Source organism: Dryobates pubescens, chromosome Z, assembly GCF_014839835.1.
Source record: "Dryobates pubescens isolate bDryPub1 chromosome Z, bDryPub1.pri, whole genome shotgun sequence".
NCBI classification, from domain to species: domain Eukaryota; kingdom Metazoa; phylum Chordata; class Aves; order Piciformes; family Picidae; genus Dryobates; species Dryobates pubescens.
Window position 1 is genome coordinate 77265565 of NC_071657.1, and position 27932 is coordinate 77293496.

General features: G+C 49.2%; 1 protein-coding gene across 1 annotated transcript in view; it reads right to left on the bottom strand.

The window, feature by feature from the left end:
• Positions 1-1189: 1189 nt before the first annotated feature.
• Positions 1190-27932, bottom strand: part of MCTP1 (multiple C2 and transmembrane domain containing 1) — a 292174-nt gene continuing 265431 nt past the window's right edge. Inside the window, exons 18-21 of the mRNA XM_054178118.1 lie at positions 18493-18602; positions 13178-13287; positions 4576-4673; positions 1190-1500 (exon numbers count right to left, since the gene is read on the bottom strand). Coding sequence (XP_054034093.1) covers positions 1429-1500; positions 4576-4673; positions 13178-13287; positions 18493-18602 — 390 coding nt within the window. The 3' untranslated portion in view covers positions 1190-1428. The remainder of the gene's footprint in view (positions 1501-4575; positions 4674-13177; positions 13288-18492; positions 18603-27932) is intronic.

Below are 27932 nucleotides of genomic sequence, written 5' to 3' on the forward strand. Positions count from 1 at the left end.
TGGAAGTGTGCATGCAGCTATCAGAATATATCCCCAAGTACTCATTATGCAGTGGCCACTAAGACATTGGAAATGTAAACGTTTCTCCTCTGCGTCCCACGGAGCTCATAGAACAGTGATGCAGTTTCCATGCAGCAGGGCACAACTGGAGCAGAAGAGCTGACTACATTGTTAGCATAAAAGGAAATAAGAGTGTCCTCATCAGTCTGACCACAACTGTTTGGCTTTTGTTGTTGTTGTTTTTCTGCTTTTTTTTTGTTTGTTTTTTAACCTCTACACTCTATTTCACATCAGTAGCAGGTAATGTGTTCTATACCATAAAGCATAATTAACATGACCTTGTGATTGGAAAGCAAAAAAACCAAAAAAACCCAACCCCAAACCCTCCAAAATCCAACAAAACAAACCCAAAAACATCATTCTGCAAGATTCCCAATAGCAAAACAGTTTGTTTGTGTGCACAGAAGCTGTTCATAGCACAACACCCGAAGCAGGATGGGAGATGGTTTGGATGGCGGTTCCCATCCCAGCAGAACTATCAGCTGCGTTCACTACACGGCGTAGTACAAACCAAGGTTACAGGTAGAAAAATCAGAGAGGCAATTGGTTACAAACCTGGCAGTTTTGCTTTTCTTTTCTGAGAGAGAGATTTATTTTTGTTTGTGTGTGTGTGTGTGTGTGTTTGTGTAGGTCTTATAATGGAATGCTAAAAAAACAGCAGGAGCCTCTTTCGGGGAGCTCCAGGAAGAGATTTGTTTTTGCACTTGGTGTTTCTCAGGACCTCGTCAAGCCCGAGGAAAACGTTGCACCAGGAAGGTAAACAACCAGGGTCTGGAGTTCACAAAAAAAAAAGAAGAAAAGGGAAAAAGAAGCTGGCAGTAGGCTCCACTACCTCGTATTGGTCTGGAAATGTACAAAATATAGGGGAAAAAAAACCCATCCTAATGGTGGCTCACAGGATAAAAATATTAACTCTCACAACTCAACCTTGGCTGAGCTTCGGAGCCACCTCCGCCTCTTGTGGGTTCAGTCAGCGTGGTTTGTATGTGTGTGTGTTCAGGCATCTCTTGCCCATCCAGCAGCAGCATGGTTTTACTGCTGTGGACTGACTCCTTCCAAGGTGTTCTTCCAAACAAAGCCACTCAAAAAAACAAACCAAACCCAACAAAAAAAAAAACCCAAACCAGCAAACCCAACCAAACCCCCAACAAACCCTGCTTGAAACCTCCGTCAGGTGTGTCTTTACAGTGCGAAATAGAGAAATGCCTTTTTTTTTGGTTGTTTTTACAGTATTTACAAAATCTCCCCATTAGATAAAAAGGCAAAATAAATACAAAGCTCAGAGAAAGGAAATTCTGCTTAGGCTGTAGGGCTTTGTCTCTTGTCCCAGCAGATGCTGGTGGTCTCCTTCCACACCCGTGGAGCTGGCTAGCCGGTGTTGTTTTTCTTCCTCTTGCTCGGGCTGTGGCTGGAGTCTTGCTTCAGCTCGTGGTATTGCACCTGTTTAAACAGAGTGGTCAGGAAGAAAGTGGTCAGCTGGCTCCTGCTAGAAGAAGAAAAGTTGGCAGGGTTGTTGTGTTGTTGCTTTTTTTTAACAAGGAGAAACAAAAAAGAAAAAGAAGAGAAGACAAAAAGGAAAAGAAAAAAGAAAAGAGAGAAAAAGGGAAGTTAAAAAAAAAAAAGAGAAAATTTTGAAAAGAGAAAAAAAAGGAAAGAGAAAAAAGAAAAAAAAAGGATAAAGAAAAAAGATGAAAAAGAAAATGAAAATAAAAAGAAAGAAAAAGAAAAAAGGGAAAGGGAAAGGGAAAGGGAAAGGGAAAGGGAAAGGGAAAGGGAAAGGGAAAGGGAAAGGGAAAGGGAAAGGGAAAGGGAAAGGGAAAGGGAAAGGGAAAGAAAAAGGGAAAGGGAAAGGGAAAGGGAAAGGGAAAGGGAAAGGGAAAGGGAAAGGGAAAGGGAAAGGGAAAGAGAAAGGGAAAGGGAAAGGGAAAGAAAAAGGGAAAGGGAAAGGGAAAGGGAAAGGGAAAGGGAAAGAGAAAGGGAAAGGGAAAGGGAAAGGGAAAGAAAAAGGGAAAGGGAAAGGGAAAAGGAAAGGGAAAGGGGAAGGGGAAGGGGAAGGGGAAGGGAAAAGAGGGAAAAAAGAAATAAGAAAAAAGAAAAAAATAAAAGAGTAAAAGAAAAAGGAAAGAAGTACAAAAAAAGAAAAAGATAAAATAAAAAAAGGGGGGAAGAAAAAAACAAAAGAGAAAGAAAAAGGAAAAAGAAAGTAAGCTATTTCTGTCATCTCCAGCTGTGCCTCAACAACAGGATAGGTCTAGAGTAAGAAGGGAAAACAGCAGAGAAAATCCTTTGTGATGGTCAGGGACTGGTACAGGCTGCCCCCAGAGGTGAGGCAATCCCCATCCCTGGAGGTGGTCCAGCAAGCTGTGGCCACAGCAACTGGGGCCATGGGTAAGTGGCCATGGTTTAGCGGCCATGGTGGGGATGGGTTGATCGATGGACTGGAGGATCTCAGAGGCCTTTTCCAACCCAAACAAGTCTATGATTCTACAAAGGAACACTGAGCTTTAGGAAGGCTAGTTTTTGTGTTTCCTCCATGAATTCTAATTGTGCCCTCTCTAATCTGTGCCCTTTGGAGTAATCCTTAATATTTTCATAGGTCTGAAGAGGATCCGCACCCGAGTGGGTCTGTGCACCTGTGTCTCCTGTCTGAATCAGCTCTGAGCTGACACCTGGGAGGTACAAGATCCCTGTGGCACTTTAAAGGGGGCAAAAAGAAAGCTCAGGAGGGACTTTTTAGGGCATCAGGCTGTGATAGGACTGGGGGGAATGGAGCAAAACTAGAAGTGGGGAGATTCAGATTAGATGTTAGGAAGAAGTTCTTCCCCAGGAGGGTGGTGAGATGCTGCAACAGGTTGCCCAAGGAGGTGGTGGAAGCCTCATCCCTGGAGGTTTTTAAGGCCAGGCTGGATGTGGCTCTGAGCAACCTGATTTAGTGTGAGGTGTCCCTGCCCATGGCAGAGGGGTTGGAACTGGATGATCCTTGAGATCACTTCCAACCCTGACAATTCTGTGACTCTGTGACACTAGAGCTGATTGATTTGCCTGACATTCTCTGAATGCTCATATCTCCACAAGGGTTTGTAATTCCCAACTCAAGTATTTCTAAAGGGGTTGATGAGCAGGGTTGAGCTGTGGCCACAGCAGTAATTCTCACACCAGGAGGAGAGGCTGAAGTATTGTTGTCATGGGACACTAGGCAAAGCTGCTCACCACTGACTCAACAGCAGTGGCCGTCCTTGCATTGGATCATTTGGGTTGGAAGAGACCTCTAAGATCACCCAGACCAATCCTTACCCCAGCACTGCCAGGGCACCACTGAACCATGGCCCTCAGCACCACATCTACACAGCTCTGAAAGCCCTCCAGGGATGGGGACTCCACCACTGCCCTGGGCAGACTTGACAACCCTTTTGGGGAAGAAATTGTTCCTCATGTCCAACCTAAACCTCCCTTGGCACAGCCTGAGGCCATTTTCTCTTGTCCTATTGCTTGTTCCTTGGGAGAAGAGACCGACCCTCAGCCTAGAATAGAATAGAATAGACCAGGTCGGAAGAGACCTTCAAGATCATCGTGTCCAACCTATCATCCAACACCACCTAATCAACTAAACCATGCAACCAAGCACCCCATCCAGTCTCTTCCTAAACACCTCCAATGACGGTGACTCCACCACCTCCCTGGGCAGCCCATTCCAAAGGGCAATCTCTCTTTCTATGAAGAATTTCTTCCTAACAATCCAGTCTAAACCTCCCCTGGCACAACTTGAGACTGTGTCCTCTTGTTCTGGTGCTGGTTGCCTGGGAGAAAAGACCAACCCCCACCTGGCTACAACCTCCCTTCAGGTAGCTGTAGAGAGCAAGAAGATCTCCCCTGAGCCTCGTCTTCTCCGGGCTAAGCACCCCCAGCTCCCTCAGCCTCTCCTCACAGGGCTGCGCTCCAAAGCCCTCTCCAGCTTTGTTGCCCTTCTCTGGACACGCTCCAGCAAGTCAACCTCCTTCCTAAACTGAGGGGCCCAGAATTGGACACAGGTCTCAAGGTGTGGCCTAACCAGTGCAGTGTACAGGGGCAGGATGACATCTCTGGTGCTGCTGGCCACACTGGAGCAGGGAGGTCATCCTGCCCCTGTACACTGCACTGTACACATCCTCAGCTTCAGTGTTTTTCCTTGGTCCCAGCCAGATCCACCTGGTGCCGGAGGCTGCTTTCCACAAACTCCAGCACCTGCTGCCATCTCCCAAATAATTCTCCTTTTTACTGGCTGATCCTAAGGATCCTCAAAGGCACAACCAAGGTACCAGCAGCTTTCTCACTGAAAAGAAAACCCCAACAGCTTCGTTAAGGTCCATGGTCTATCTCCAGCTCGAAGTTTCTTTGTGCTAAAGAATATTATACTGAGTTAAAATAACTGCTTTTAAATGTGTGCAAACCAAACCAACTCCAAAGAAAGTCATGATGCCACACAACAAATTAACTACAAGAAGGACAGTTAAAAAGATATATATATATAAAACTCACCACTTGCACATCTGAAGGAACTCTGGAGAGAAAGTCAAGTAGCTCATTGTTGTCAATGGCATATGGACTTCGAAGCTTCTTTGTGAATTTATTGATGCCTGCAAAAGGCAAAGTTTAAGTGTCACTGCCACCACTTCAAAAAGAAAATGAAAGATATTTTGGGTGAAGCTCTAAAAAAGTAAAGGAAAAAAGAAGATCATAGGATCTCTTTTGAAGCCTGACCTTAGCAATCAAGCCATGAACAAATCAGCTGTCAGCTCAGGCTCTAAAAGTCAAACTCTGCTGCTGTGGTTCCCTCTGCTCCAAAATGCAAAAAAAGAAACAATGTTCCAGGGACACTTTCAAATTCTTCCAATACTTCCGGTTCTGAAGCAAATAAACTGTGGTTGTTTTGTGGAGAGGAATAAGATGTGCTCCATCAGAGGTACCCAACCTGCTGAGCTGATGACTGACCTGCAGTTGCTCACCTCTTCCTTAGCTGTGCTACATAACTTTCACCTTTTCCTGAGCAAGAGAGGGTGATTTCGGGGGAAGGGAATCACAGAATCAGAGAATGGTTTGGGTTGGAAGGGACCTTCAAAGGGCATGCAGTCCAACCCCCTTCTGCAGTCAGCAGAGACATCCTCCACTGGATCAGGTTGCTCAGAGCCCTGTTCAGCCTCACCTTGAAGACCTCCGAGGATGAAGCCTCAACCACTTCCCTGGGCAACCTGTTGCAGTGTTCCACCACCCTCATGGTGCAGAACTTGTTCCTCGCATCCAATCTCAATCTGCTCTGCTCTCATTTCAAACCATTTGCCCTTGTCCTGTCCCTGCAGGCCTTTGGGAACAGTCCCTCTGCACTCTGCTTGCAGCCTCTTCAGGTACTGGAAGGCTGCTCTAAGGCCTGCCTGGAGCCTTCTCTCCAGGCTAAACAGCCCCATCTCTCTCAGCCTGTCCTCATAGCAGAGGTGCTCCAACATCCCAGTCATCTTCATAGCCCTTCTCTCTCCATCAGGTCTATGTCCTTCCTATGTTGAGGGTTTCAGAACTGGACATAGCCCTGCAGGGGAGATCTCCCCAGAGCAGAGCAGAGGGCCAGGATCCCCCCTCTCCAGCTCTGGCCACACTGCTTTGGATGCAGCCCAGGCTGCCCTTGGCCTTCTGTGCTGCCAGTGCCCATTGCTGGCTCCTGTCCAGCTTCTCATCCACCAGCATCCCCAAGTACTTCTCTGCAGGGCTGCTTTCTATCCCCTTCTCCCTCGACCTCTATTAATAGTGAGGATTGTTCCAGCCCAGGGGCAGGACCCTGCACTTGCTCTTGTTGAACCTCATGAGGTTCACCTGGGTACCACCTCTCCAGCCTGTCCAGGTCTCTCTGGATGCCATCCTGTCCCTCTGGTGTACCAACAGCATCTCTCAGCTTGGTGTCATCTGCATGCTGCTGGTGGTGCCCGGATCCTGCTGTCTATAGCAGTGATAAAAACATTAAACAGCACAGGTCCCAGTATGGACCCCTGAGGGACACCACTGTCACTGCTTTCCATCTGGACTTCAAGCCACTGAGCACCACCCTCTGAATGTGACCACCCAGCCAGTTCCTTATCCACTGAACAGTAGTCCACCACCAAACCCATATCTCTCCAACTTGGTAAGCAGGATGTTGTAGGGGACTGTGCAAAGGCCTTGCAGCTGTCCAGACAGATGACATCCATTGGTTGTCCCTTGCCCACTGATGTAGTCAGTCCATCATAGGCCACTAGGTTGGTCAGGCAGGACTTGCCCTTAGTGAAGTCATGCTGGCTGTCTGAGCCTGAAGCTGGGGTTAGACATCAAGAAAACCTTCCCTATTCTCCGTATCACAGGATCAGATTACATTAGAGGTTGGACTCCAGAGATCATGGAGTCCAAGCTCCCTGCCACAGCAGGATCACCCATGGCAGTCTGCACAGGAATGCATCCAGAGCACAAGCCCTATGAGGAGAGATTGAGGGAGCTGGGGTTGCTTAGTCTGGAGAAGAGGAGACTCAGGGGTGACCTTATTGCTCTCTACAACTACCTGAAGGGGGGTTGTAGACAGGCAGAGGTTGGTCTCTTCTCCCAGGCAACCAGTACCAGAACAAGAGGACACAGTCTCAGGCTGCGTCAGGGGAGGTTTAGGCTGGAGGTTAGGAGGAAGTTTTACACAGAGAGAGTGATTGCCCATTGGAATGGGCTGCCTGAGGAGGTGGTGGGGTCGCCGACGCTGGGGGTGTTCAGGGCGAGGCTTGACAGGATGCTTGGTTGTATGGTTTAGTTGATTGGGTGGTGTTGGATGATAGGTTGGACACGATGATCTCGAAGGTCTCTTCCAACCTGGTTAATTCTATTCTATTCTATTCTATTCTATTCTATTCTATTCAGGTGAGTTTTGAAGGAGATAGAATAGAATAGAATAGAATAGAATGGAATAGAATGGAATAGAATAGAATAGAATGGAATAGAATGGAATAGAATAGAATAGAATGGAATGGAATGGAATGGAATGGAATGGAATGGAATGGAATGGAATGGAATGGAATGGAATAGAATAGAATAGACCAGGTTGGAAGAGACCTTCAAGATCATCGTGTCCAACCTATCATCCAACACCACCTAATCAACTAACCCATGGCACCAAGCATCCTGTCAAGCCTCGCCCTGAACACCCCCAGCGATGGCGACCCCACCAGCTCCTCGGGCAGCCCATTCCAATGGGCAATCACTCTCTCTCTGTAAAACTTCCTCCTAACCTCCAGCCAGAGAGATTCCACAATCTCTCTGGGCAACCTGCTCCAGGGCTCTGTCACCCTCACTGTAAACAAGTTTCTCCTCATGCTGAGGTGAAACTTTCTCTGTTTCAGCTTGTATCCATTGCTCCTTGGCTTATTGCTGTGTACCACCCAGAAGAGCTTGTCCCCCTCCACCTGACCCCCAGCCCTCAGCTATTGATAGACATCGATCAGATCCCTCTCAGCCTTCTCCTCTCCAGGCTAAACAGCCCCAGGGCTCTCAGTCTCTCTCCACAGGGCAGATGCTCAAGTCCCCAAATTCTCCTTGTGGCTCTCCCTTGGACTTTTTCCAGCAGGTCTCTGTCCCTCCTGACCTGGGGAGCCCAGGACTGGGTGTGCTGGTGGAGCATGTGGGAAGCAGTGCAGTCTGCACCACTGAGGGAGGAGTTCACTCAAATCCCTGCCTGGGAGTGACAACCACAGATGAGCTGTTGGCATTGCAGAGCAGGGATGTGATGTCACCCTTAGACCTCATGGCCTGGCAATGCTTATGGGCCATCCCTGTTCAGAAGCACCAAGAGAGAATCCTCCTCAAACTAAGCAGAGAAACAGGCTTTTAAATCAGGCTCATTTTATCTGTGATGGCCAGATTCAGACAGGTTTCATGTGAGAACATCATCCATGGGCTCTGGGAAGAAACCTCTGAAACACAGGTAGGAAGGAGAAGAGCTGCACAAACTGTCCTGAGCAGGAAAGTGCCAGGACAGCATTGAAAATGTGCTGCTCTGTGTAATTTATCCAGGCTGCATCAGAAATAAGATGAGATACAGTTTCTCTTCCACAACATCTGTGGTGCCCAGGGCTTTCAGAAAGCTTCATCAAGGACAGAAAGCCTCAGGATGGAGCAGGCAAGCTGCAGCCTTGGTGACACCCACAGCCTCCCACTGAGTGATTTCTCAACTCTCTGGTGCAGACATGAGGCGCTGCCATTCCTTTATCTGGTGGCTGAAGAGTGAGTGCTGGGAAACACCATCTGAGATCCAAGCCTGTCTTTGTTTGCTTGCTTAAGAAGACCCTCTGCATCAGAGAGTGAGTGAGAAATTCAGGGTCTACCCTTCCTCTGCATCAGAAAGTGAGTGAGAAATTCAGGATCTACCCTTCCCCTGCATCAGAAAGTGAGTGAGAAATTCAGGGCCTACCCCACTGCTCATTGCAAATGGCACTGAACCACCCATGGGTGAATTCAGTAGTTGATGTGGTCTCATCTTGTTAAATCTGGTAAAGAAAAGCACCTCGTGGAAGGAAATGCCTGAACAGATCATGATCAAGAAAGGCAAAGCACTGAACAGATGAGATGGAACACTACAGAAGCCAAACAGGAGAAAATGAGGGGATTGACTCTTTCCCCAAAGCTTGGTGACTTCCTGGTCAAAGATTTTCACAGAATCACAGACATACAGAATGCCAGGGGCTGAAAGGGACCTTGAAAGTTCACCCAGTCCAATCCCCCTGCCAAAGCAGGATCACCCAAACCAGACCACACAGGAACACATCCAGGTGGGTCTTGAATATCTCCAGAGAGGGAGACTCCCGCTGGGCAGCCTATTCCAGTCTTCTGTCATCCTCAGAAGGGATACATTTCTCCTTCTGTTTCCATGGAACTTCCTATGCCTCAGCTTCCACCACTGCCCCTTGTGCTGGCACTGGGCATCACCCAGCAGAGCCTGGTTCCAGCCTCTGGGCACTCACCCTGCACATCTTTATCAACATCAATGAGGTCACCTCTCAGGCTCCTCCTCTCCAAGCTACAGAGCCCTCAGCTCCCTCAGGCTCTCCTCATAAGGAAGATGTTCCACTGCCTTCATCATCTTTGTGGCTCTGTGCTGGACTCTCTCAAGCAGTTCCCTGAGGTCCTTCTTGAACTGAGGGGTCCAGAACTGGACACAATATCCCAGATGTGGCCTCAGCAGGGCAGAGTAGAGGGGGAGGAGAACCACAGCCCTTCTAATCCACCCAATTCACTGGGACCCCTATATTCTTTTCCACCTAAACAGTAGTAGAAGCTACCAGGACTCTGTACTCTTGTGAGTGAGATTAGAGCACAGAGGTGATGCCTACTGCACTGTGGTGAACACAACTTATGTTCAAGGACCAGAAGTCTCCATGAGAAGAAGCAGGGCCAGGACAGAAAGAAATGAGTATTTTGCACACAGGCAGCCCCTCTTTCTGGATGCATGGAAGAAAGAGCAGCCATAAGATGGAAGAATTTTCACTCCAAAGCCTCTTCCTTCTGGAAAATGACATGGGAGATGCTGCTCCAGAGCAGCTCAAATTTCTCTGTGGACAAAAGTCAGACAAAGAGGTCTTCTGCTTTTAACTGCAGGACAGATGAATGGGATGGAGACATTGCACCAGTACAGCTGAGGGGTGACCTGCTGGAAAGGAGCTCTGCAGATAAGGAGCTGGGGAGCAACAAGTTCACCAGGAGCCTGCAAAGTGCCCTCATGGCCAAGAAGGCAAATGGTGTCCTGGGGATGCATGGAGTGTGGCCAGCAGGTGGAGGGAGGTTCTCCTCTCCCTCTGCTCTGCCCTAGGCAGGCCACATCTGAAATCCCAGGCCCAGTCCTGGGCTGCCCAGCTCAAGAGGGACAGGGAACTACTGGAGAGAGTCTAACAGAGATTCTAAAGATGCTGAGGGTCCTGGAGTATCTCAGGGAGGAGGAAAGGCTGACAGCCCTGGAGCTGAGAGCCTGGGGAAGAGCAGCCCCAGAGGGGAGCTGAGCAATGCTCAGCAAGAGCTAAAGGAGCTGTGGGGGGCAAGAGGCTGGGGCCAGGCTCTGCTCAGTGTTGCCCAGGGACAAGCCAAGGGTCAGGGGGCACAAAATGTAACCCAGGAGGTTTCACCTGACAATGAGAAGAAACTTCTTTAGTATGAAGGTGATGGAGGCCTGGAGCAGACTCCACAGAGAGGTTGTGGACTCCTTCTCTAGAGAGCTTCCAACCCCCCCTGGCCATTGTGATCCTGGGCAAGCTGCTTTAGGAGCCCTGCTTAGTAGGGGGGTTGGACTGGGTGATCTTCAGACACAATAATGGAGAAAACATATTTGGAACACTGCATTTTTTGAAGGGACAACTGCTCAAAGCTACATGCAGCACAACATGGCTCAGTGCAGATGCCTCTCACCCCAAGGAATGCTGCAGCACTAGCTGTGAAGTACCCTCCTTGTCCTTTGGCACCGTGTATGAGAGACAAGTCTCTAAAGAAGGGGTCCCCAGACACTTCACAGGCTCACAGGCTCACAGGATTGCAGGGGTTGGGAGGGACCTTCAACGACCATCTAGTCCAACTCCCCTAGCAGAGCAGGACCATAGAATCCAGCACAGGTCAGCAGAGCACAGGTCCTGCCTCTCCAACCTGATCTCCTTCTATGATCAGGTGACCCGTCTGGTGGATGTGGGGAGGCCTGTGGATGTGGTCTACCTGGACTTCAGCAAGGCCTTTGACACCGTCCCCCACAGCAAAGTGCTGGCTAAGCTGTCAGCTCATGGCTTGGACAGCAGCACTCTGTGCTGGGTTAGGAACTGGCTGGAGGGCTGAGCCCAGAGAGTGGTGGTGAATGGTGCCACATCCAGCTGGCAGCCAGGCACTAGTGGTGTGCCCCAGGGATCAGTACTGGGCCCTGTGCTCTTTAACATCTTCATTGATGATCTGGATGAGGGGGTTGAGTCAGTCATCAGCAAATTTGCAGATGACACCGAGTTAGGAGCAGATGTTGATCTGTTAGAGGGCAGAAGGGCTCTGCAGAGGGAGCTCAACTGACTGGACAGATGGGCAGAGTCCAACAGGATGGCATTCAACAACTCCAAGTGCCAGGTGCTGCACTTTGGCCACGGCAACCCCATGCAGAGCTACAGGCTGGGGTCAGAGTGGCTGGAGAGCTGCCAAACAGAGAGGGACCTGGGGGTGCTGATTGACACCTGCCTAAACATGAGCCAGCAGTGTGCCCAGGTGGCCAAGAAGGCCAATGGCATCCTGGCCTGCATAAGGAATAGTGTGGCCAGCAGGAGCAGGGAGGTCATTGTGCCCCTGTACCCTGCATTGGTTAGGCCACACCTTGAGTCCTGTGTCCAGTTCTGGGCCCCTCGGTTTAAGAAGGACATTGAGACACTTGAACGTGTCCAGAGAAGGGCAATGAGGCTGGGGAGAGGCCTTGAGCACAAGCACTTGGTGCCATGGTCTGGTCATGAGGTCTGTGGTGACAGGTTGGACTTGATGATCTTTGAGGTCTCATCCAACCTTGGTGATACTGTGATACTGTGATAGGTCATACAGGAACACATCCACACAGGGCTGCAAAGGCTCCACAGAAGGAGACTCCACAACCTCTTTGGGCAGCCTGCTCCAGGGCTCTTTGACTCTCACTGTGAAGAAGTTCCTCCTTATGTTGAGGTGGAACCTCCTGTGCTGGAGTTTCTATCCACTGCCCCTTGTCCTATCCCAGGGCGCAGCTGAGCAGAGCCTGCCCCTCCCTCCTGACCCCCAGCCCTCAGATATTGGTAAAGATTGATCAGATTCCCTCAGTCTTCCTGCAGCTCAGGGCAGGTTTGCACAGCCAGGGCCTGCTTCTAGCTGATGGCAGACTTCCTGCCAAGGGCTGAGTACAGAAAGGCTCTGGCTTGGACATGCTCATGGGCACACCAAGGACAGTGCTACAGCTTGTGCCTCACCTTGGGGGCCAGCAAGGCAGAGGTGGAAGCTGTGGGGAGGAGCAGCCAGGCCAGATGAACCCTCAGCTGTCCACCAAGGGATTGCAGCCCTGCTGCTGAGTCAGATCTGGGCCTTGCCCAGTGCCTGCCCCCAGCAGCAGTGGTGTCAATGGTGCCATCAATGGCATCAGGGGTTGGGTTCCATGTTGGTTTGTGTCTCTGTGTCTCCGCTCCATGGAATTGTTCTTTTTCCATGCCAGCTGCTTCAGTTTGTTTCCCATCTCATCAGTCTCTCTCCCTTCTTCCTTTTCCACCCCCCTTGGGAAGCAGAGGGCTTAATGGAGAGCCTCTGGCACCCATGTGGTGGCCAGCCCAGCCCTGACCCTTAGCAGAAGGGTATTTTCTGTTCTTAAGGAATAAAATCTAGACACATGTTTAATTCAGGCAGCACTCTTCTGTGTTACTGACTAAAGGATACAGCTGCTGCTGCTGGTGAGATGGATAAAAAAATGTGGAGATGAAAACTTGGAGCATTATTTACAACAGATGTGTTAATGGTAGCTGTTTAAAATCAGTGTAAAGAATAAATATGAGGACAAGCAGTGTGATCTTAGATTCATCACAATTCCACCCCCTTTCTCCCCTTCCACAGCTTCTGTTCATTATCCACCGGGCAATCCCCCACATACACCTTTCTGCCCCCAATAAAGGTGACCCTTCAAACAGGCTTCTTGTTGCTGTGTTTACACAGGGCTCCCACAAGATGAAGTGCTGCAGTTAAAAAAACAAACAAAAAAAGGCACATTGTCCTAAATGCACTGCATAGATTGAAGTGCCTCTGTTGGTGTATAAGTGCTGAGAATAAATCAGAGCAGTATCTAGACGAAGCCACACTTTGATATATGAAGAATCCTCATGGCTGTATGTTTATAGTATGATGAAGTCTAGCATGCCAGCCAAGAAAAATGCCTTTTGCAGGTGGGCCTAAATCTTTAGGCAGTTGTGATTTTTTAACTAACCTGTCTGTTTCCATCATGGGGCAGCTTCATGGCCATAAATACAGGGAAGCACTGACAATGTAAAGTCATTCCTTAAAAAGCAGGATTGTTCTGTTGGTTTTTTTTCACTCCTAAGTGGCACAGGCAGTTAAGAAAGGCTTTACTTACCCCAGACAAGGACAATGTATCTCAGTGGAATGAAATACAGGATGATGGTGAACACAGAGAGGGCAACAATTGCCAGCCAGCTCAGGAATGGGACAGTCCAGTTGAATGTACTGTAAAAGGGAAAAAATAACAGAAAGTCAGAGCTGCAGTCACCTGGCAGAAACAAAGAATGGGCAGGCAAGGGGGGAGTTGCCAGCTTCACCACTGAGAAAAAGCCCTGAAACTACAGATGAGTATGTGGAAGTTGGACACCAGGGCAACCTGGGCTTGGATTCACTCCCAGAGATATGGCCAGGCTGCATCCATGGACTGAGGTCATTGGGACGAGGTTGAACAAGGCCAAGAGCTGGGACCTGCCCTTGGGGCACAACAACCCCAACAATGCTCCAGGGTTCAGGCAGAGTAGCTGGGAAGTGCCCAGCAGGAAAGGCCCTGGGGGTGCTGGGTGGCAGCAGCTGGAGCTGAGGCAGCAGTGGGCAGGGGGGCAAGAAGGGCAGCAGCAGCCTGGGCTGGAGCAGCAATGGTGTGGGCAGCAGGAGCAGGGCAGGGCTTGTGCCCCTGGGCTGGGCACTGCTGAGGCTGCAGCTTGAGTGCTGCCTTCAGCTCTGGGCCCCTCACTGCCAGAAGGAGACTGAGGGCTGGAGCAGGGGCAGAGAAGGGCAAGGAAGGTGGGGAAGGGTCTGGAGAAGAGGGTTGGGGAGGAGCAGCTGAGGTTCCTGTGGTTGTTCTTCCTGCAGAAGAGGAGGCTGAGGGGACGCCTTATTGCTCTCTACAACTCCCTGAAGTGAGGTTGGAGCCAGGTGGGGATTGGTCTCTACTCTGTAGTATCAAGTGACAGAAGGAGAGGAAATGCCTTGGAACTGCCAGATAAGGTTTAGGTTTAACATGAAGAACAATTTCTGTTCAACCTTTGTGGTGGTCAGGGATTGGCACAGGCTGCCCAGGGAGGTGGTGGAGTCCCCATGTATAGAGGTGTTCTAGAAAGGTGTGTCCATGGCTCCTGGGGTCAGGGTTTAGGTGGATATGGTGGTGTTGGGTTAAGGATTGGACTGAATGATCACAGAGGTCTCTTCCAAATGAAACTGTTCTTTGATTCTATGGAAGAAGGTCATGGTTTCCTCACTCACTTGCTGAGCAGCATCTCTCACACCCATCTTCCAGAGAAACCACTGCTCTGCTGTGCCTGTCCCCAGCTGCATCACCAGGCAAACCATGCACACATCCTTTCTACCCCGAATGGGCTTGCAAATTCCATCTTCACAGAGAAGAGTCATAATCAGGCTTTCTGGTTTATCTCCTGCCTGCTCTTCCATAAGGACAGCTAAAGGATGAGCAGGGACGTCGTCCCCCTGCCCGATGTGAATGTGCACTCCCCAGTCAGGAACCCTTCTGTCTTGTTGGGGGCATTCAGGAAAAGGCAAGGCTGCAGGTATGCAAAGCTGTAAAGTCATCCCTGCACCTAAGAAGGAGAGGGCTAAGGGAAAAGGAGGAGGTGGAACAGTAAGAACTGAAGACAGAGATGATGCAACAGCCCTGAAGGAGCTAGGGATGGTTAGCTTGGAAAAGTGGAGGCTGAGGGCAGACCTCATTGCTGTCTACAACTACCTGAAAGGACAATGTAGAGAGGCTGGTGCTGGTCTCTTCTCACAGGTGATTAGTGACAGAACAAGAGGGAATGGCCTCAAGCTGCCACTGAGGAGGTTTAGACTGGACAGTAGGAAATACTTTTTTCCCAGCAAGAGTAGTCAGGGACTGGAATGTGCTGCCCAGGGTGGTGGTGGAGTCAGCAATCCTGAGGTTTGAAAAAGGAGAGGAAAAGAGGAAGGGGAAGCGGAAGGGAAAAGGGGAGGGGGAGAGAAGGAAAGGTTTGGAAAGGAAAGGAAAGGAAAGGGAAGGAAAGGAAAGGAAAGGAAAGGGCTTTGGCTCTAAGTAGCTTGATGGTAGTCTTTAAAGCATTAGCAGCAGTGACATCCCCAATCAGAGTGATTACATTACTTTGGCTGCTTCTGTCTGAATAATTGCAATTATCAGCCTTGCTATCCATATTTGCCATAATGAGCTCTGGCTTCCCTCTGTTTATTTGTCTCCTTTTCTTTTCTTTTCTTTCTTTCTTTCTTTTTTTTTTTTTCTTTTTTAATCATCCCTGGCAATTTTGACATGTCTCCAGAGCGAGCATGATGTCAGTGTCACTTGGTTGTAGAGGATCAGTCCCCCCTCTCCTCAGGGGACACCTGCTCTTTTCCCCTCTCCCGCCTGCCTTTGGGCTGAACAGAAGGCTGAGGGTCTGCTCGTGTTCCTGTGACTCGGCTCTGTGCAACAGATCACAGACACACCATGTGTGGGAACACAGCAAAGCCTCCTTCTGTGCTGTGTGAGCACAGGTTTCCCATTATAGTTTTGTTTTTAGGAACGAGTCACAAAAAGGATTTGTTAGGAGGGTTCGGTCTCACCCGGCGCAGGGAGTTCTGTTGCTTTCATCTGGTGCCTAGCAGAACTAACCCCACTTTCCAAATGCACAACTAGAAGAAACTTAATGATCAAGGCAAACTTCCACAAACAGCCCTGTTGGATAAAAGACTTCTTTCAGAGAGAGAGAGAGAGACTATTTTTTTGGGGATTTTTGTTTCCTTTTTTGCTTGTCTTTTTTGCTTGAGCTGGGCTTGTTCAGCCTGGAGAAGAGGAGGCTCAGAGGAGACCTCATTGCTCCCTACAACTACCTGAAAGGAGGCTGTAGCCAGGTGGGGGTTCGTCTCTTCCAGGCAACCAGTACCAGAACAAGAGGACACACTCTCAAGCTGCACCAGGGGAAGCTTAGGCTCGAGTTGAGGAGAAAGTTCTTCACAGAAAGAGTGACTGGCCATTGGAATGTGCTGCCCAGGGAGGTGGTGGAGTCACCGTCCCTGGAGGTGTTCCAAGAAAGATTGGATGTGGCACTTAGAGCCACGGTTTAGTTCTCAGGAGGTGTTAGGTATTAGGTTGGACTTGCTGATCTCTGAGGTCTTCTCCAACCTGGTTGATTCTGTGACTCTATGATTCTGTGAAAAACTCAAGTAATACAATGTGCTTGTGCCTGCCCCTGCTGCTGTGAAGGTGGCCAGCCAGGAATTGTCCCCAGTGGAAGGTTTCCCAGGCTTTCCCTGCTCCTTAAAACACATGAGCAACATGCTCTTCACCTTGACTCTGATATCCCTGCTGTTGCTGGTGGATTGGCAAAAGAGAACAACAAACAAAAACCCCAGGCAGAACAGCTGCAGGGATGGGCTGACCTCCACCCCATGCACCACCTTCCTAAAATTAATCACAGCATGATGGGGGATGGAAAGGACCCCTGCAGATCATCCAGTCCAACCCCCCTGCTAAAGTAGGGGCAGCCACAGCAGCTTGCCCAGGATCACAATGGTCAGGTGGGGTTGGAATCTCTCCAGAGAAGGAGACTCTACAAGAGATTCTGTAACTGTGTGTTTAATTTGTTTGAAATGAAGGGCACTTGTTCTAGCCACTCTTTGGATAATGTCACAAGAAAATGGTGTGGTGGTTGAGCTTCATTCTGATGGCACTTTTATTAATCTCTTCATATTAATGCTGTTTTGGCAGAAAGCCCCACATGTGAACCTTGCATTTTGAGGGAAAAGAGAATTGCACAGAATTCAAACATGGAGGGGTTGGAAAGGATCTCTGGAGATCATCCAGTCCAAACCCCCCCCGACTGGCCCCAGTGTCTTGCCCCCCTCCTTTAGCTCATATCCCCTCTGGGGCTGCTCTTCTCCAGGCTCAGCAGCCCCAGGGCTCCCAGCTTTTGCTTCTCACAGGCTACTCAGCATCTTTGGAGCCTCTGTTTGACTCTCTTCAGTAGTTCCCTGTCTTTCTTGAACTGGGGAGCCCAGAACTGGGTCAAAGAATCCAGATCTGGCCGGACTAGGGCAGAGGAGAGGAGGAGAACTTCCAGCAGCCTGTATTTGGGGGCGGTACTCCTTGCACAGGCTGTGGTCCCATAGGTGTGGAACACCAATGGACTGCAGATGGCACCAGCAGTGGACAAGGCAGATGACCTGGGCCCCTAAGATCACACTCTGAACAAGGGAATATATGACTCAATTCCCCTGTAAAGTGTGCTGGTCTATAGCAAAGCCTCCTGTGAAGGCTTTCCAGCTCAGCCTGGGTCCAGGGTCATAGTATCATAGAATCAGTCAGGGTTGGAAGGGACCACAAGGATCATCTAGTTCCAAGCCCCCTGCCATGGGCAGGGACACCCCACACTAGATCAGGCTGGCCAGAGCCTCATCCAGCCTGGGCTTAAACATGTCCAGGGATGGGGCCTCAACCACCTCCCTGGACAACCCATTCCAGGGCTTCACCACTCTCATGGGGAAGAACTTCCTCCTCACATCCAGCCTGAATCTCCCCACCTCCAGCTTCATTCCATTCCCCCTAGTCCTATCACTACCTGGGTGTCCGCCCCCATCTAGAAAGATGGTTGTGATGAAACTGCTTCCTACTTCTCCTCCAGCTTTCAGCTTTGGAGGGGCAGAAAAGCCAAGTCAGTCTTGTTCCAGCCTCACAGCTGACAGCTGGAAGACGTCTTTCTGGAACCCCTCTGATCTCAACTAACAAACTTTATGCTGCTACTCAGTGGCCATGCCAAAATCACACCAAACTTTCTGTAGTCTCAGAACCTTTTCTTGCCCTAATGGCCCTAAATTTGTTGGCCACTCTTAAATATCACGTGCTAGGTGTTAGAAATTGCAAACTCTCTAGAAGAAAAGGCTTTGCTAATGTACATAAACAAACATCCCCAGCAACTGAGCATGTGTAAAGCCCAGAACCCCTACCCAGCTGTGCTTATTTCTTTCATCAAAGATGAATTTTCGTTTTGTTTGTGGGGTGTTTTTTTTTTTTAATTGCTGGATTTAAAGAACTACTTTTAGGCCTCACAACAAAATTCTCTGTTTTACTTCAAAGCCTTAGTTATGATTTTTTTTCCCCCCTTCCCTCAACTGATGTATTTCTAAATTCCAAAGTTAACATGACAGGATGAACAGAGTGTCTCTACAAAAGCAAAGTCAATATAGATGACTTTCTGACTCAATGTGTCCCTGGGGCAGCCTGGTCTGAGCTGGAGGTGGTCCCTGCTCACTGCAGGGGGTGCTGGACAAGATGATCTTTGAAGGTCCTTTTCAACCTGTGTGCAATCTGTGAATTTTCAACAACAGATCATTCAAAGCTGGAGTTTCCCACCAAAAAAACCCACACCCCACCACAATCCCCAACCTAATAAAGCTCAAAGAGCAATCCAGCACCTCTGTGTCAGCACTTACTTCTTGATTCTTTCTCCAAAGGAAGCCACTTCATCAAGGATATTCTGGACACTGACACACACCTCCTGGATGGCATAAAGTCTATTCATAAATCCTTTCTTTTCACTGTCCTAAAGAAAAGAATAAAGGCAGTTGAATAAAACATTTTTCTGACCTTAGGAGAAGAACCATCAGTTGTTCTTCAAGCTCATCATGTCTCACAAACTCTTCTAGAAGTAAGTGGCAAAGCTTTTCAATCAGGAATTGCTTTCTTGTCCTTTAAGCAGTGAATATAGACATTGGTTTAGCACGTATCTTGAGCGGCACACAGTTCTGCTTCTCATTGCATTGGTTGATGAATATATATGTCAATAAACCAGGTCTCTGTTTCACAAACATCCTGAAGGTTTCAGCCTCCACTATTGTGTGGTCTTAAAATCACAGAATCATAGAGTTGTCAGGGTTGGAAGGGACCTCAAAGGATCACCCACTCCCACCCTTTCAAAACAGAGCAGGTTGCTCAGAGCCACATCCAGCCTGGCCTTAAAAACCTCCAGGGATGAGGCTTCCACCACCTCCCTGGGCAACCTGTGCCAGTGTCTCACCACCCCCATGGGGAAGAACTTCTTCCTGACTTTATCAAGATGGAAGAAGGGATGTTTGTCAAAACACCAGTTCCTGTGCTGGTATGGATTTACAGAAGGCTTTGGTTTGGTCATCCAGTTCAACCCTCCTGCAGCCAGTAGGGACAGCTGCAAACAGAGCAGGTTGCTCACAGCCCCCAGCCAACCTCACCTGCCACAGTTCCAGGCACAGAGCATCTCCCACCTCTCTGGACAACTTGGGCCATGTTTTTTTTCCATCCATAGGGTAAAAAATGTCTTCCTTCTTATCTGGTCTAAATCTCCCTCTTTGAATTCAAACCATCCACCCTTGCCCTTGTCCAGCTTGCCCTGCTCAAAAGTCTGTCCCCAGCTTTCTGCCCTTTAGGCACTGAAAGGCCACCAGAAATGTCCCTGGAGCCTTTGGTTCTCCAGGATGCACAATCCCCAACTCTCTCAGGTTGGCCTCACAGCAGAGGGCTTCCAGCCCTCCCAGCATTGCTGTGGCCTCCTCTGGCCCCTCTTGTGCTGAGCACTCCAGAGCTGGACACAGCGCCCCATGTAGACTCCAGAAAAATAAACATTCCTTGTGGGAGGCACAGGTCAGGAAACCCAAACCACTTCAGCACCTACAGGGACAATGCCCTCTGGCTTCAATATGTGTTCAAGTTGTTAGATGTACTCATGCCACACATTGACAATACCAAACTGGGAGGTTTGGCTGAGGCACATAAGGCTGTGAGGCCATTCAGCAAGACTTGGACAGACTTGAGAGCTGGGCAGAGAGAATTAACTTCAGCAGGACAGGTTGGGACGGGATCTGCTGGAGAGCAGCCCTGTAGAGAAGGACCTGGGAGTGCTGGTGGGTAGCAAGTTCTGCATGGCACAGCAATGTGCCCTGGGGGACAAGAAGTCCAAGGGGGTCCTGTAGGTCATTCAGGGGAGTGTGTTCAGCACAGCCAGGGAGGTTCTCCTCCCCCTCTGCTTTGCCCTGCTGAGACCTCACCTGGAAGATTGCATCCAGCTCTGGGCTCCCCAGCTCAGGAGGGACAGGGAGCTGCTGCACAGAGCCCAAGGGAGGGCTACAAGGATGCTGAAGGGAGTGGATCACATAGAATACATAGAATAGAATACATAGAATAAACCAGGTTGGAAGAGACCTTCAAGATCATCGCGTCCAACCCATCAACCAATCCAACACCGCCCAAGCAACTAACCCACGGCACCAAGCACCCCATCAAGTCTTCTCCTAAAAACCTCCAGTGATGGTGACTCCACCACCTCCCCAGGCAGCCCATTCCAATGGGCAATCACTCTTTCTGTATAGAACTTTTTTCTAACATCCAGCCTGAACCTCCCCTGGCACAGCCTGAGACTGTGTCCTCTTGTTCTGGTACTGCTTGCCTGGGAGAAGAGACCAACATCCGTCTGTCTACAACCTCCCTTCAGGTAGTTGTAGAGAGTAATAAGGTCACCCCTGAGTCTCCTCTTCTCCAGGCTAAGCAACCCCAGCTCCCTCAGCCTCTCCTCATAGGGCTTATGTTCCAAACCCCTCACCAACTTTGTTGCTCTTCTCTGGACTCGTTCCAGCAAGTCAACCTCCTTCCTAAACTGAGGGGCCCAGAACTGGACACAGTACTCGAGGTGCAGCCTAACCAGTGCAGTGTACAGGGGCACAATGACCTCCCTGCTCCTGCTGGCCACACTGTTCCTGATGCAGGCCAGAATGCCATTGGCCCTCTTAGCTGCCTGGGCACACTGCAGGCTCATGTTCAGTCTACCGTCGACCAGCACCCCCAGGTCCCTCTCAGCCTGGCTGCTCTCCAGCCACTCTGACCCCAGCCTGTAGCACTGCATGGGGTTGCTGTGGCCAATGTGCAGAACCCGGCACTTGGATGTGTTCAATCTCATGCCATTGGACTCTGCCCATCTGCCCAGCCTGTCCAGGTCCCTCTGCAGAGCCTCTCTACCCTCCAGCAGATCAACTCCTGCCCCCAGCTTGGTGTCGTCAGCAAATTTACTGATGATGGACTCGATGCCCTCATCCAGATCATCAATAAAGATGTTAAAGAGCATGGGGCCCAGTACTGATCCCTGGGGCACACCACTGGTGACTGGCTGCCAGCTGGATGTGGCACCATTCACCACCACTCTCTGGGCTCGGCCCTCCAGCCAGTTCCTAACCCATCGCAGTGTGCTCCCATCCAAGCCATGGGCTGACAGCTTGGCCAGGAGTTTGCTGTGGGGAACGGTGTCAAAGGCCTTGCTGAGGTCCAGGTAGACTACATCCACAGCCTGCCCACATCCACCAGGCAGTCACCTGATCATAGAAGGAGATCAGGTTGGTCAGGCAGGACCTGCCCTTCCTAAACCCATGCTGGCTGGGCCTGATCCCTTGGCCACCCTCTAAGTGTTGTGTGATTGCACTCAGGATGACCTGCTCCATAATCTTGCCTGGCACTGAGGTCAGGCTGACAGGCCTGTAATTCCCTGGCCTGTAATTCACTGCCCAGGGAGGAGAGGCTGAGAGCCCTGGGGCTGTTTAGTCTGGAGAGGAGAAGGCTGAGAGGGGATTTAATAAATGTCTATCAATATCTGAGGGCTGGGGGTCAAGAGGGAGGGGACAGGCTCTGCTCACTTGCACTCTGGGATAGGCCAAGGGGCAATGGATAGAAACTCCAGCACAGGAGGTTGACCTCAGCATGAGGAGGAAGTTCTGCACTGTGAGGGTCCCAGAGCCCTGGAGCAGGCTGCCCAGATAGGTTGTGGAGTCTCCTTCTGTGGAGCCTTTGCAGCCCTGTCTGGATGTGTTCCTGTGTGACCTGTGCTGGATTCTATGCTGCTGCTCTGGCAGGGGAGTTGGACTCTATGGTCTTCGAAGGTCCCTTCTAACCCCTGAAATCCTGTGAGCCTATGATCATCATCCACTCCACTTGTCTCCTTCTCTGAGGAGCCTGTGCTCTCTCCATCATTTCTCCTTACTAAATTCAAGCACTGCTATGTATGAAGTAGATGGGAGATGGAACTCTAACTGCCTTCACAATATGCTTAGTGCAGCCCATGGCTCCACAGGCATCTAAAATGCTAGCCATGGACAAAATGAAAGAAGAGAGCAATTAGATTACTCCCTTGAGTTTCTCTACACTATCAGACTTTTACTCACAAAGCCATCAATTTATGGTAATGTAGAAGTCTAACCATAATGTCAATTTAATTGATTTTATAAGGATTCTTTGTGTCCCTAAAATGTGGGAGCTCCCTCAAGTTCAGAGAGAATATTTGTTGCTCAAAAGCAGGCAGCAGCCTCATTATCAAGAGGTTTTCTTGGGTCTTTGATAGATTTGCCATCAGAAGATGCTGTCCTTTCTGTTAATATGAAATGGTGTTAATATGAAATGGTTAAAAAGAATGGACTTGGCATTGTTTGGTGCTTTGCTGTCACATTCACACTGATGTGGAGGTAGGGAGGCCTAACAGCAGCCTTCCAGTACCTGAAGTGGGCTACAGGAAGGATGAAGAGAGACTGTTTGCAAAGGCCTACAGGGACAGGATGAGGGACAATGGCTTCAAACTAGAGGAGTGCAGAATTAGATTGGATGCTAGGAGCAAGTTCTGTGCCATTAGGGTGCTGGAACACAGGAACAGGTTGCCCAGGGAAGCTGGGGCCCCATCCCTTGAGATATTCAAGGGGAGGCTGGACAAGGCTCTGAGCAACCTGATCTAGCAGAGGATGTCCCTGCTGACTGCAGAAGGGGTTACACTGCATGACCTTTGTAGGTCTCTTCTAACCCAGACCATTCTGTGATTCTGTGATTAATTCCAGCAGGCTTTGCCCTTCTAGAGGAACCTATGGAGGTGCTGCCTGGGTAGTCCATGAATTGTTGCCCAGCTGTGCCTCCTCCCATTCTGATGACTCATCTTTTCCCCCCAAAAGCATTGTATCTCTAATCCTGGCACCAGTGACATGTGTAGCCAACAACACTGTCATAAAGATGATGGGCTGGAGCTCCTCTCCTGTGAGGACAGGCTGGGGTTGTTCAGTTTGGAGAGGAGAAGGCTCCAAGGAGACCTTCTTGTGGCCTTCCAGTATCTCGAGGGGGCTAAAGGAAAGCTGGGGAGGGACTTTTTAAGGTGCCAGGGAGTGATAGGACTGGGGCAATGGAGCAAAACTAGAAATGGGTAGATTCAGATTGGATGTTAGGAAAACATTCTTCCCTGTGAGGGTGGTGAGACACTGGCACAGGTTGCCCAGGGAGGTGGTGGAAGCCTCATCCCTGGAGGTGTTTAAGGCCAGGCTGGATGTGGCTCGGAGCAACCTGATTTAGTGTGAGGTGTCCCTGCCCATGGCAGGGGGGTTGGAACTGGCTGATCCTTGAGGTCCCTTCCAACCCTGACAGTTCTGTGAAACATCTCCATGGAAAAAATAATAATAAAAGAAAGACAAATCCTCTTCTTTTTTCCCCAGACTGACCCTAAGCCAAGAGTTGATGTTCAGCACCTCCAATGAATGGACACCAGGTTACCTTACCTAGTTGGAATGTGATTCATGGTTCCTCAACACAGGAAAAGGAAAGAAGAATGTTTGAAGATTAACAAAACATTTGTTAGATAAACTTGTTAAATGCTTTGCCACTACCACAGTCTCTGTAACTGACTCCAACATCCAGCACCTAAGAAATTATCATACATTGCATTTAATTAACCTTTCCTTCTCCTGATGCTGAACTAGCAGACAGTATATTGGTTCACCTGGTTGTTTTGATTTTTTTAAATTTGTGTAAGTTTTGCTATCTTTGTGATCTAGATTGGTTGAGGAAAGAGTTATTTTAACATTCAAGCATCTGGAGTTACTTCACTGACACTGGTTCTGCAGCTAGAATCATAGAATCGGTCAGGGTTGGAAGGGACCACAAGGATCATCTAGTTCCAAGCCCCCTGCCATGGGCAGGGACACCCCACACTAGATCAGCCTGGCCAGAGCCTCATCCAGCCTGGTCTGAAACACCTCCAGGGATGGGGCCTCAACCACCTCCCTGGACAACCCATTCCAGGGCTTCACCACTCTCATGGGGAAGAGCTTCCTCCTCACATCCAGCCTGAATCTCCCCACCTCCAGCTTCATTCCATTTCCCCTAGTCCTATCACTACCTGAGAGCCTGAGAAGTCCCTCCCCAGCCTTCTTGTAGCCCCCTTCAGATACTGGAAGGCCACAATGAGGTCACCTTGGAGCCTTCTCTTCTCCAGACTGAACAGCCCCAACTCTTTCAGTCTGTCCTCATAGGAGAGGTGCTCCAGCCCTCTGATCATCCTAAGTTGTCAAGATTTCTTGTGAAGACATTGAAAGCATTTAGCTATAGAAGAAAGACTGCCTAAAAATAAAATGAAATAAAATAAATCATGAAGGAGACAGAGAGAGATGGCAGGAGACTGAGCATAATTTTAAACACCAAAAGCCTTACAGAATCATTTTGGGTGGAAGAGACCTTTAAGATCATCAAGTCCAACCACTGACCCAGGATTATCAGCTAACCCATAGAATCATAGAATCATAGAATGGTTTGGGTTGGAAGAAACCTCCAAAGGGCACCCAGTCCAACTCCCTCTGCAGTCAGCAGGGACATCCCCAACTAGATGAGTTCTGTGTCCAGTTCTGGGCCCCTCAGTTTAGGAAAGGTGTTGAGATGCTGGAAGGTGTCCAGAGAAGGGCAACAAAGCTGGGGAGGGGTTTGGAGCACAGACCTGTGAGGAGAGGCTGAGGGAGCTGGGGTTGCTTAGCCTGGAGAAGAGGAGGCTGTGGGGAGACCTTCTTGCTCCCTACAACTACCTGAAGGGAGGTTGTAGCCAGGTGGGGTTGGTCTCTTCTCCCAGGCAACCAGCACTGGAACAAGAGGACACAATCTCAAGCTGCACCAGGGGAGGTTTGGGCTGGATGTTAGGAAGACATTCTTCACAGAGAGAGATTGGCCTTTGGAATGGGCTGCCCAAGGAGGTGGTGGAGTCACCATCACTGGAAGTGTTTTAGAAGATCCTGGATGAGGCACTTGTTGCCATGGTTTAGTTGATTAGATGATGTTGGGTGATAGGTTGGACCTGATGATCTCAAAGGTCTTTTCCAACCTGGTTAATTCTGTATTTTGTAGATCAGGTTGCCCAGAGCCCTGTCCAGCCTCACCTTGTATATCTCCAGGGATGGGGTCCCAAGCACCTCCCTGGGCAACCTGTTCCAGCGTTCCACCACACTCATGCTAAAAAACTTGTTCCTAACATCCAATCTAAATCTTCTCTTCTCTAGTTTGAAGCCACTGTCCCTGGTCCTGTCCCTGCAGGCCTTTGCAAACAGTATCTCCCCATACTTCGTGTAGCCCCTTTCAGGTACTCGCAGGCTGCCATTAGGTCCCCCCAGAGCTTTCTCTTCTCCAGGCTGAACACCCCCAGCTCTCTCAGCCTGTCCCCATAGCAGAGGTGCTCCAACCCTCTGATCATTTTCATGGCCCTCCCCTGGACCATGTTCCTCAGCACCACAACTACATTGCTATTTAGCCATTCTGTTAGCACAAGTAACAGTGAAGAGAAAAAAAATCTTTGGTTTTCTTCTCAGACACCTTTCCTATCTTATGACCAACAACATTGGAGAATAAATCTGATGCAGAGCAACTGCAGGAGCTGGAGATGGTTGATTTGAAAAAGAGGAGGCTGAGGGCAGACCTCATTGTTGCCTACAGCTCCCTGAAAGTAGGCTGTGGAGAGGTTGGTGCTGGTCTCTTCTCACAGGTAATTAGTTATAGAACAAGAGGCATCAGCCTCAAGCTGCCACTGGGTAGGCTTAGGCTGGAGATCAGGAAACAAGAGAGGTTAGGGACTGGAACGCGTTGCCCAGGGAGGTGATGGAGTCATCAACCCCGGAGGTGTTTCAAGGTGGTTTGGATGTGGTGCTTGGGGATGTGGTTTAGGGGTGAACCTTGTCAATGGTTGGAATTGGTGATCCTGAGGGTCTTTTCCAACCTGAATATTTCTGTGGTTCTGTGATGTCCACACCTCCGGACCTCCACTGGGATTACCTGTAGAGGTCCTGACTCTGTTTTTCTTGACAAGTATTTTAAACTGGGCATTTTTTTTAATACATCTGTTTTCAATAATTCACCTACAAAAACACTCCTAAACCCCCCAAAGACTAAAAAGAGACAGAGACAGAATCACTATTTTCCCTACCCTGCTGCACCTTCTGAGCTTAGAGAAAATTTGTTGACATACTCTAAGGGAGGAATAGACAAAACAGCAGAGGAAAGAGGAGGCAGTCACGGAAGGATCAGGGCTCAGCTTTGCTTAAACCAGTCCCACGTGGCCCACAAATATTAGTTGGTTGGGGTGTTTTTGTTATTATTATTTCCTGCTGCAAAGATTTGTGGAGTAAATAACCTGGGCTAGGGGAAAAGCTGAACTTATTTTCTTCCAGAGAGATGCTGTGTGGGCAAACACAACATATGAGCCACCTTGAGCAAACCCAAGGCTCTTAATAACCCTTTTTTCCCCCCTCAAACACTGCTGGTATTTCCTTCCCAGAAAAAGAGATGGGCTGTGACTGGAATCAATTTCATCATTGGTATGGGTACAATTGCCAAGCTTCTGGAAATAATTGCCATTTAAATAGCAGATAGAATTTATTATACAAAGCTAACAACAGCTTTATTACTGTTTAATTTCCATGATTTGTTTGTTTGCAGTAGGCTTTAAGGTATCTGAAAAGCAAGACGTTTGGCGAGGGGATGGCTTTAAAGCATCAACTGTGGAAGCAAAAATCAAATTGATGTTGGCAGTCTGACTGGAATTCACAAAAGGGAATGAGCCCAAGGTAAGCCTGGGACTGTGTCCTCCTCCTCCTTCTCCCCCTTCCCAGGGAATTGTGGATCACAGATTGATGTACTGCTTGGCTAATAATAACACTTAACTCTCATGTATTGATTTCCAGCCATAACTGTATTTTACATCTGGTGAAACCCAAGCAGAAGAAAGTAAATTACTTGCTCTAGACCCTGTGGAGCTAATTCACATGAAACCCTGAATTCAACCCATTTAGTCTGAGCCTATTCGCTGGCCTATGCTTCCAATCCCATGGTAAACTGGGGGGACTTAGGAAAGGACCATATCTTACCCCAAACCTCTCGCTTCTCCAAGATCTACTTGAAAGAGTCCAAGGAAGGGCTATGAGGAAGCTGAAGACAGTGGAGCACTGCCTGGGAAGGAGAGGCTGAGAGCCCTGAGACTGTTAAGTGTGGAGAGAAGAAGGCTGAGAGGGATTTAATAAATGTTTATGAATATCTGAGGGCTGGAGGTCAGGAAGGGACAAGCACAGGCTCCGCTCACTTGCACCCTGTGATAGGACAAGGGGCAATGGATGGAAACTGCAGCACAGGAGGTTCCACCTCAACAGGAGGAGGAAGTTCTGCAGTGGGAGGCTGCCAGAGCCCTGGAGCAGGCTGCCCAGAGAGGTTGTGGAGTCTCCTTCTCTGGAGCCTTTGCAGCCCTGTCTGGATGTGTTCCTGTGTGACCTGTGCTGGACTCTATGCTCCTGCTCTCGCAGGGGGGGTGGACTTGAAGATCTCCTGAAGTCCCTTCCAACCCCTAACATCCTGTGAGCCTGTGTGATCCTGTAAAATGCAGTTACAGAATAAACATTTCAAAAGACAAGAGAAATAAATAATCAAACCTAAATGTAAGCTTTGATGAAGTTCATGGAATTAAACCAGACAAAAAAAATCCCAAACCAAAACAGAACAAAAGAGCTTTAAGTGAAAAGATACATTTTTAGTGGAGAGGATCAAACTCTGAACGTTTGATGGTGGATAACTGTCCTATTACTAA